The sequence below is a fragment of the Leuresthes tenuis genome, unplaced genomic scaffold (genome assembly GCF_036924035.1).
Source record: "Leuresthes tenuis unplaced genomic scaffold, fLeuTen1.0.hap1 SCAF_8, whole genome shotgun sequence".
NCBI lineage: Eukaryota > Metazoa > Chordata > Actinopteri > Atheriniformes > Atherinopsidae > Leuresthes > Leuresthes tenuis.
Genome location: NW_027325362.1, coordinates 9,618,194 through 9,628,303, shown reverse-complemented (window position 1 = coordinate 9,628,303; position 10,110 = coordinate 9,618,194). Strand labels below are relative to the sequence as shown.

The 10,110-nt window shown below is 40.7% G+C and overlaps 1 protein-coding gene across 1 annotated transcript in view; it reads right to left on the bottom strand.

Moving 5' to 3' along the window:
* Positions 1 to 1,812: 1,812 nt before the first annotated feature.
* pcnx2 (pecanex 2) overlaps positions 1,813 to 10,110 on the bottom strand; it is a 32,495-nt gene continuing 24,197 nt past the window's right edge. The window contains exons 31-40 of the mRNA XM_072390756.1: positions 9,842 to 9,945; positions 8,992 to 9,136; positions 8,546 to 8,776; positions 6,866 to 7,023; positions 6,639 to 6,755; positions 5,311 to 5,489; positions 3,365 to 3,531; positions 3,197 to 3,271; positions 2,903 to 3,079; positions 1,813 to 2,229 (exon numbers count right to left, since the gene is read on the bottom strand). Of these exons, the coding sequence (XP_072246857.1) occupies positions 2,056 to 2,229; positions 2,903 to 3,079; positions 3,197 to 3,271; positions 3,365 to 3,531; positions 5,311 to 5,489; positions 6,639 to 6,755; positions 6,866 to 7,023; positions 8,546 to 8,776; positions 8,992 to 9,136; positions 9,842 to 9,945 (1,527 nt within the window). The 3' untranslated portion in view covers positions 1,813 to 2,055. The remainder of the gene's footprint in view (positions 2,230 to 2,902; positions 3,080 to 3,196; positions 3,272 to 3,364; positions 3,532 to 5,310; positions 5,490 to 6,638; positions 6,756 to 6,865; positions 7,024 to 8,545; positions 8,777 to 8,991; positions 9,137 to 9,841; positions 9,946 to 10,110) is intronic.

Here is a 10,110-nt window from a genome sequence, read left to right as displayed (position 1 = left end):
CAAGGACTCACTTGTTCCAGAGGCAAAACTGAGCACTAGCAGTGATAGAGCATTTCCTGTCACAGCTCTGAAGCTACAAAATGAGCTGGCTGAAGACATCATGGGCCAGATGCGCAAGACTTTGCAGTTTAATGCCTAAAACTTTATGCATTTACAAAGAAATGTACGCACTCTTCACGCCAGATTTCTAAAGATATGTATATGTACGACTCTTTTATAAATCTTAAACACGATTTCCCTTCTCATTTTTCGCCATGAATGGATGCAAACATTCCAGTACTTGGTCAATTCCATGTAAAAACTAAATATAGATGTCAACAAAAGCAACAGCAAAGGAAGGCCCATTTTACTAGATGTAAAGTTATTGCATTCATCAGGGAAGTAAAGAAAGTCTCTTTTATTTAGTTGTCTCATTTCTGGAATCACAAACAACAATAAAAATGCAGAATTTAAAAAGTGACAAAATGGATCAACTATCTAAGTTCAGAGCAAAAGAGCCTAAAGAGGTAAAGAGAGTAATGTTTGGATTAACTAGGAAATATATAAAACTGTAGGGCCCTAGAAGTTAGGAACCAGGCAATAAAGTTTTTAGAGAACTTGGAGTCTTGGAGCAACTTATAGTTCAGCAAACATAGGTCTGTGGGAACTCAGGATGCTTGGAACATAGGATCTCTGAAACCAGGACTCGAGGATCTTAGTGTCATAGAATCACCCCGTAGGGCCCCTGAGAACATAGGACTGTCTGAATCCTGAACCATAAGAATTTAAGATCCCAAAAATGAATAACCTTGGAATTTCAAACTTTATAAACATAGGATAGGATTGCATAGTTAGGCACTCCAAAAGTACTGCTCAAGTTAACATCTTCTGTTCTTGTCAAGTTTATCCAAATATTATCAATTAAGACCAAATACCCTTTATTACTTTTATCCGTAGTCATATTTAATGTTTAGTAACCTAATATTAGCCTGCAGACAGGTTAATGTGGCTGTGCATACACCCGTTCAGTGTTGCTTGCAAAGCTGAGGACTCTTTTTCACAAAAATTTGAGAGATGGTAAAACGAACTTTATTGACATGAAGTTAACTGACGAGTTCAGGGCCAAAGCATCTATTAACATGAGGCAATAAGCACATTTTAACTGTCTTTCATCACCCTCAAAAACCTTAGTTTTACAATTTAGGTGTTCTGTATATATATATATATATATATATGTGTGTGTGTGTGTGTGTGGGGGGGAACATCATACTTTGTGTACCTGCATTATGTTATGTTTTATCATGAAGTCTGATTGCATTCCTATATATTACACAGTTCTCTGGAGGATTTGATACACCATAATTTGTCTGGCTTAAGAAATCCAGAATTAAACATCTTGAATTTTAGTTACCTAAAGTCTTAATAAATAAAAACTATGTACTTAGTCTAAACCAGAGGTCGATTTCTATAGCCCTTACAGATGTGACCTTTAAATTCTTCATTATTTTCTAGTTTCAATTTAAATATGAAACTATTCATAAAAAGTATAAGTGACAGTCTTAAAAAGTGTTTCTCTGGCCTTTTTCTGAGGATGAAAACGTTCAGGAATCACACGGCGACCTGAGAATCATGCTAGAAAACAAAACTTAAAAAGCAGCTGCCAATTTGAAATAATATAGGCTAATTTAAGGCGAAGTGCTTACACTTTGAATCAAACAAAAGACGTGTGAAATGTCCAGAACTCAAGTAACATTAAAGTCTAATACCTGGATGAGTCTTTCCTTGCAAAACACACATTTGAAAAGAAAAAAAAAATCATAATAAGGCGGCCACTTCATTTAAAAACATATTTATTTCCTCATCCACATCCAAGACCACATTTTTAGACTTTACATTCAGACAACTTCGTGAGACCACATGCTGAGGACAAGAGAGTAGGCAGACTCGTGTGCATGAGGGCTCTCTTATACAATCGTCTGCATGTATGTGTATTTATTTTCACAGTCCTCTCTGTACATGTTTGTACTGTATGTATGGGCACTCTCATCTATATGTGTGTGTGATGTTTCGTCTCTCTCAGGCAGTCTTTTGATCAGTCGGCTCTGGAGCTGTTGAGGCAGATGGTGAGTCCTCCTGGGTCTTGTCTGATCCCTGGCTGCAGCCCTGATCGCTTGACTGCGTGCCGTTTCTCACCGTAACTGCGCCGTTTGAATTGGTTGCGTCTATGCTCTCATATGGCTCTGATGTCCACTAAAGAGGAAGGAGAGGAAGTTAGGAGCGAAAACAGGTGCTGTTTGATTAGTCTGAAACTGACAAAACTTTAAAGCTCCGCCATCTCAAAATTATTATTCTGTGTCCATTGAGACTCATAACGCCAATGTTAACTTTGCCGTTCTTTCAATTTGATTATGAGCCTCCTTAATGTTGTGTGCACTGTTCACATATTGGCGTAGAGGACATGAGAAAATGTTAGCTTCCTCTGGGAAGCATATATGTACCTCTAGTGGCATTTTGAAAATTAGCTGTTTTGCTGAGGGAACTATTAATTTCAATGCTCAGATTAGTTCAATCATTCTAAAGCTAAAGCCAGGAGATGATGAGCTTAGATCAGTTAAAAGAATGGAAACAGAGGGCTTCTTTTGTTTGTTTAATCCTACAAACAATGAAGACTAGCTGATTTCATGAACTAAACGAGTGGTCAAGTTGGGCATGCAGGTGGTGCTTGAGTAAAGCTACAGGAGTCACTAAAATCACAATGAATTAGTAAAATATTGACCTGCTAATAACTATTTATCAAAAAGGTAAAGCAACAGCATAAGTATTCATATCATGTGGTGCCTTGGTTGTCTTTAAATTGAATTTTTATGAATCTTTAAAAAGGGCTTGGCCACTTTGCACAACTATCTGCTGACTTGTGTCCCACCTGTGTGGCTCTGCTGCTGGATCTGTGTGAGGGCCCCATGGCAATGTTGACGCTGGATGAGGACTGTGTGTCTGTGGTGTTGCCCCCTTCAGCAGCTGACAGCCCCGAGATAACCAGGCCGCTGGAGAAACTGCGCTTCCCAAACAGAAGGCTGAGTGTGGAGGAAGATGAGGAAACCTGAGGAATGACACCACATGGGGACATGAGAGAGTTTCAGTTTGAGGTCTGTCATCTGTCAGCCATGTGTTGGCGTGCTCTGTCCTACGTATGCACTGTGGTGTAAAAAATTCCCACCTGGCTGGAGCGCTGCTGATGCTGCGCTGTCTGGTGTTGCGAGCTGATCCCTCCTGGTCCTGAGAGATGTGGGACCTGTGGACAAAGAAACATCCTCTTCACTCCTTTTGCAGAGGTCCAAAAAAAGCATTTACAGCTTTAAGGCTGCCTTAGAAAATGTGTGTATACCTGGGAGAATATGGAGGCAATGGAGGTGTTGAAGGACAGCTGACTGTTGGATAAACGCTGAACGAGCCCGTGGGTGGAGCCTGAATCCAGAATAGGACCTGACTGGCTGCTGACGGGGGGACGCTGACTCTGAGGCTGCACTGACCGACTGCGGTACTCTCTCCTTCCTGAGGAAACACAGAAATACTCAGAGATAAACATACTTTTATATGCTGAAATGCATATAAACACATACCTTGATATAAAAAAAAAGAAAAACCAACACAAACTCCCTATTAAAACTTACCCCCGAGGGAGTCCGTCTATCCAATCCATACAGTATTTCCCAAGAAGAATAATGTTATACACACACTTAAGTTGAGCTATGGTTTGTGTTTCACTTTACCATTGAACTGGTACACCATCCTTGTCCAAGTAAACATGCACAGGCAGAGAATCAAGTTATAGACTGAGGTATGTCTAAAGCCACAATGCTGTTGACTTTATGAGGAAACATTCAAGATATTCTATTGTTTCTAACTTGTAAAAAGATGCTTTGGTTCATGTACACAGTGCCTCGGTCCACTTGAGTATAGCTGAGTGTATACATGCAGGAGTGATTTAATCATCGGCTACATTATCTGGCTATGTTAGTACGGCTTTGTGCGCTTTGATTTTATATGATAACGAGGTATTGTATAAACCGGATTACATGGTTCTGGTCAAACGAACACAATCATTTATTTTACTGTAGTGTCACGTAAACGTGCATAAAATGGGTATGCCATGAGTTAATGTAACTTGCAAAGCTTTCCGCCAAAATTCATAGTCTTTAAATCAGACTTTTGGTACTTTTTGGTTTTAGCATTAAGTTACAGTTTAGCCAAATGACATGATGGGAAAACCAGGAGAGTTCAAACCTTTGTGGTCAATATTTTAGGCGACATCTGAGTCAATAGGATTCGATAGCTGCTTTGAAGACTGAAATCTAAGCAGTGATGCTACTTTAAAGCACAGCCCATGCTAGAGTCAAAATTTGTCAGCCATTGTTTAATCTTTAACACAGTCTCACTGAAGCCATACATCCATATCCTCAATTTTGAAGTGATGGAAAATAAAGAGCAGTGCTCTCACTTAGGCGTTTGAGCATACACTTATCTTATCCTCTCATTTTCTTATAAGGACTGATCTTAAATGTGGAATCTTGGTTGATATCCTTTAATGTCCTTTTCTACCATTTGGTAGAAAACGTTTTTTAGTGAGTGAGTTTGTGGAAGTAAACTTACCTAAACCATCTCTATCTCATCGGTTTAAGTATGTAAAGCTAAAAATCAAATTTTGATTGTTTAACCATAAAGTAACATTCCAACTCAATGGAGATATTAAAGGGTTCAGGTATTTGGGTGGTCTATGCTTTTAATGTTTGCCAGGCACAGGCCAAGATGCTGTGGTAATAACCTACTTGCCTTTCTCTTCGGCTGTTTGATTCTGATACAGTATGATATAAAGCTGCACTTAACTGGAAATCATGGTCCGTCCTTGGTTTGATGGTCACCCCCTGACTACGAGCTGTTGAGTGTTATAAGTACTGTGAGCTGTTTAAAGAGATTAACGTGAACAAGTGAGACATTTTAAGGGTTGAGAGAATTAATTTCATCATAGCAGTGGACTGTGCTCCCCTGGTTCCCTTCAAGTCTGGAAGAAATGTTGGTCATAACATATAAAGCCCAGCTGTTGTATCAAATCCAAACAGAAGGAATAGTCTTATTTATAAATTACACCTTTGGTCTTTAAAAAACTACCTCTCAAAACCTCAACAGTTAAGTACTCTTCAATAAATAAGATGCCCATTTTTAGGTTGTGGTCAAAGCTAGAGTAAGGAATGTGGGAGAAAAAGAGAGTTTCCACCACAGCAAAGAGACAGATGTGTACGTGTGTGTGTGTGTGTGTGTGTGTGTTTTGTGTACCTGCATTGTGGTGTCTGTGGCTGTGTGTCGTCCTGGCTCTGTGCTGGTATAGGCTCAGGCTGTTGGACGTGACGGAGGACGGGCGGTTGTGGCTCAGTGAGGATGAACCACCAGCACCGCAGTCCACATCTTCCATGTTTACTCCACTATTACAGCTGGTCAGGTTGTCCTTACGCACCCTGTAGAAAACACATACACACACACACTCTGATTTATTCATTCATGTGCACATCAGTGCCAGAGATGCAAAAGGGCAACGGGCCGTCAAAAATTTAGCAAGCTTTGACTATCGCAGCTGGTTAAACACACACACACTTTGACTCACAGTGAGAGATGTTACGTAACTGTGTTAGCATATGTGACAAACCCTAGTGCACTTTTCCTCTTAAATTAGTGAAATGTGCTCTGGCTGACAATGTCTGAGGTGTCTCCTTAGCTCCTTTAATGCTTAGTCAAATTAAGACAACACCTTCAACTCAAGGCCGATGAAACCGGATTAACGATCTAATCTAATCTGAAAGGAAAAACTTGGCCCATAAGAAGCTTAACAGAGCTGTACAGTCACAAAGGCACACGCCATTAGCTGACCTGCAGAGGTTAATGCAGAGCCTTTATGATAAGCTATACTGAAGCCAAATTGTAAAAGAGGAATTGGGAAACAAAAGAAAGAATAATAGGGAAGAGAGGATGTAGTACAGAGAGCAACACAGCTACAGCAGCACAAAGTCGAGGCTTTCTCCGGCTGCCCTCCCTCTCTGCAATCCAGCCATTTATGTCACTCAGACGTGCACTTCCACTGTCCCTGTGCATGCATTTAAAACTACATTAAGTTGGCAGAGAAGCCTCTCTCCAGCACTGACAGTCAATATCTCTAAATCCTCAGAGAGGCACTCACTCAGCCAGCAGGAAACTGGAGCATTACATGTTCAGAGCAGACTTATAAGGAGTGATTTATACCGAAATACAACAAGCTTAATGAGAACATTAAGATAATAACCACAACTTTTTTCCTCCTTTCAAAAAGGCCGAAGCTTTCGGTACTGGCTCAGAAACACAATTATCAGGCTAATACTTCAGGACTTTTACTGGCCTTTATGAGAACTGCTTTTATACACAATTTTAAAATGAGAATGTATACTTAATCACCATGAGAAGTGTGGTTGTGGCAAGTGGAAAGGTTAACATTTTCAATACTACATTTAGATTTTTAATAAAGTTAGACAAAGAAAATTCAGTTAAAGAGGAAAATAGATTTTGTTTGGTCTCTACAGTATAAAATTCTAAATAGATAAATGCATGGTAGGAAGTGATGAGAAGAGAGTGCTAACCGTAACCATTTAGAGCAGAGCCAGGAGCGGATGGTGTCCAGGCTTAAAGCCCCTCCTCCGATGCTGCGGAGCATACGGTGCGTCCCCGCGTATGATGTTGTCAGTGGTGACACATACCTAAAAAATAAATAAACAATTTGTGATCATGAAAACTTTTTTTTTTTTTTAAACATGCTGCAGTGGCAAAGCCTGGACAACGTGGCAGCGGAGCTGTAAATGACACACACATGGGGTATCCCAGTGGCTGGTCGCAGGACGAGTTGACCATGTTCCTCAGCGCCTGCTTTGAGTTCTGGATGCTGCCGCGCTCCGGGTTACGGTTGCGTAAAAACACCAATTCCTGCTGCTGGCCCGCCCACAGACCTCGCACACACTCCTTATTGATCTGCAGAGTGACATGATGAAATCACAGAGGAGCTACAGTTAAACAAAAGGGGGCAAAGTAAGACCAGGACAACATTAATGAACATTTTATATTAGAGGGATAGCGTAAAAACGACTGAAAAGTAGTATGGCATCATAATCCGTCAGCATCAGAACTGCCAAAAGGGAAGTGTTATCTCATTTAGCTTGCTGACAATAGTTTCATATTTATGACACTCAGGAGACTGATATTGATCTGCTCAAATGGCTCTTGACAAGAGTGCAAATTGATCAAAATGTTGTACAATCATGTTAGAATTTTGAACAGTTTGAACTCGAAGAGCTGAGAGTAAAACAGAAATATGAGCTCTTAAAAGTAACAGAAGAATCCTAGAAGTCTGTATAGTGCAAGGAAAAAAGCATTGGAGGTTTATGCACTTATTGACTGATTTACAATAAAAGGACATTCACCACAGTCAAGGAGCTTTGATGCAGGTATGCAGACCTCTTCGGGCCTGGACTGTTATCAGAAGCATGAAAGAAAAACATGTAATTTCCTGTGTGGCATTCGAGTGACCCATCAAATGTTTGTTCATGTTGTTGAGCATCACGTAGGAGACGCCATAAACATTTCATGTGCATTGATATTTGAAGATCACACAAGGCTGACATCCTGTTACAATCAGGATGCATGTCTTTAGAACTGAATTAGCTGTGGTAACAGTATTCTGATAAAGTTAGACTTCCAAAATGTGCCTCATCAAAGTGCTAAGGGTTTTTTCGCCCAATTTCAGTGCACATCTGATTTACCAGCTAGGCAGAGACTGTACACCAATTCTAAAAAAGCTGATAAGCTGCTGTAAAAAATGTCAATAAAAAGAGAATGCAACGGTTTGCAAATCTAGTAAAACAATATTTTATTCACAGTAGAACATAAAGAAGATACCAAATGTTAAAAGTTAATTGTCACTGCTTTCCTCAAGTACAGAACAGTGTGTCGCAACATGGACTGTGTTACACTGACCCGGTCTGTCTAACCACCTGATGAAGCCCTTCCTTATTCTCCAAACAGCGCTCTGACTGCTGGCTTCTGTAGGTGAGACACTGCCTACTCAACGATACTTCACAAAAAATCCCTTTAAAGTCTGTAAATGTCAAAAACAGCCCAAAAATATCCAGACTAAATTCAAAATGACTCACTTCCTGTTGGGTGAAGAGAATGGATATTTCTGTGAGTCTTGGTTTAACACATATGGGTTTCATAGCTATTGCTGAGAAAAGGTGTTAGGGTTACAGCCCCTAAAATGTGAAGTTTTTTGCCTCATCTCACAAATTTTCAGGCACACTTAGCCCTTAAACATGTGATTGATGTGGAAAAAATGGCATTTGTACCATTCAGTGGTGCAATCAAAATGCACCACTGGAGAGATTCCTACTCTCTGTCACCACCTCTCATTGTTCACTATCCAACAAGTTGTGACACTGAGCTAAAACCTGCAGAGTGAAACCGAACTACTGCGAACATACACAGGACAAACTCTTACCTTGATGACCTTAAAGCTGAGGTGGCGTTTGTACAGCATGATGATCTTATACTCATCCGTGCCATCATCGATCATGTGTCTCAGAGTGAGCAGCGTGTCGCGGCTGGACAGCACGGCCTTACGCCAGGCGGGGTCACTCTCATGGCAGATTACCAGGCTGCTGCGGTAGTTTGTGATGGCTTCATATAAGATGGATGCCTCCTCGGTCTCCTCCAGACATGTAAAGTGATCCTAGAGGGCACGAAAGTCACCATGAAGCACTCAAGAATTTCGTCAGACTTATGAAGTTCCTCTAAACATAAGATGTCGCTCAAATGTTGTTTAATATACCGTGGAAATAACAGACAAAAGGATGTCTCCGACCCAAAGAAAAATAAGCACAAAAACTCACAACTGGAGACAGTCAGGGTCCAGAGTTACAGCACGACAACACAGCTGTCATTCACCTGATGCAGCTTGAGGCTCATTCTGACAGCTGGCGCCACCACCTTCTGCAGGAGGTCCAGATCAGCAAAAACCCACTCGTCTTTTGTGGCGATGCGGAAGTCACCTTTAAACAGGGTGTTGAATCCGTACAGGAAGGATTCCAGGCTTTTGTGGTAGATGTCACGTGTTTAAGGGGAATAACAGGGATAACGAAGGCAGAGAAAAAGAGGGGGTCAGGAAACTTCACCTGACTGCAGAGACAGAGGGCTGAGTGAATAATGTGGGTGTTTCAGGATTTAGGTGCTGATGCCCTCTTTTGGTGTATCTGTGCAGCTGCATGTACATATGTGCTGCTCCTGTCTTCTAATCCTGCTCATATTTTCAGCACGTTTTTGCAACTTATTCTATTGAAGTAAAAACCATGAAACAGACATTCAAACTTACCTCTGCAAACCTAAGTGTACAATAAAGGCTTATATTGTTAAAGAAATAACTGTGGGTACTGAATTTAAGCAGCATTTCATTCTGAGATTATTCATACGTCATTTTCATTTCATAAGCAACTTGATCTACATTCTTTACATGAAATGTTAATTAAAATTCTGAAAGTTCCTCTTCTCCCGTTTAAGATATTGTATGCATACAAGCACACATCCTCTTCACATATTTACACAGAAAACCACATAAGCGTGTCATTTGTGGCCAACAGCATCCTTTGATCAGTTTCCCACATATAACTTTGGCTGACAGAAGCTTTGAGTGACACAGAATCTTAATGGTCTGCCAAATAGCTACCAAACTGACACGAGGAGCGTGTTTTTCCCCACACTTCTTTTCAGAGTGAAATTGATTTGTGTTGCTCTCGGTTACCTGTTGGACATGTTGTGAGATGCCGTGCCGAGAGATCTCCTCCCCAAGACAGAGAGAGCGTAAGAGAGTGTCACCAGAGGGGAGTCTTCATCACAGTCCACAGGCTGGACACAAACACAAGTATTAAGTTTGTGAAGCGTTCACAGTGCTGATAGAATGTCACTGTAATGCAGCTTTGGCTTTTCTCCTACTCATGTCACACTGCTGAATAAATACAGATAGAAGAAGTAAAAGTAGAGACAGAACATTGATCAGCTACGTTTTTAAAA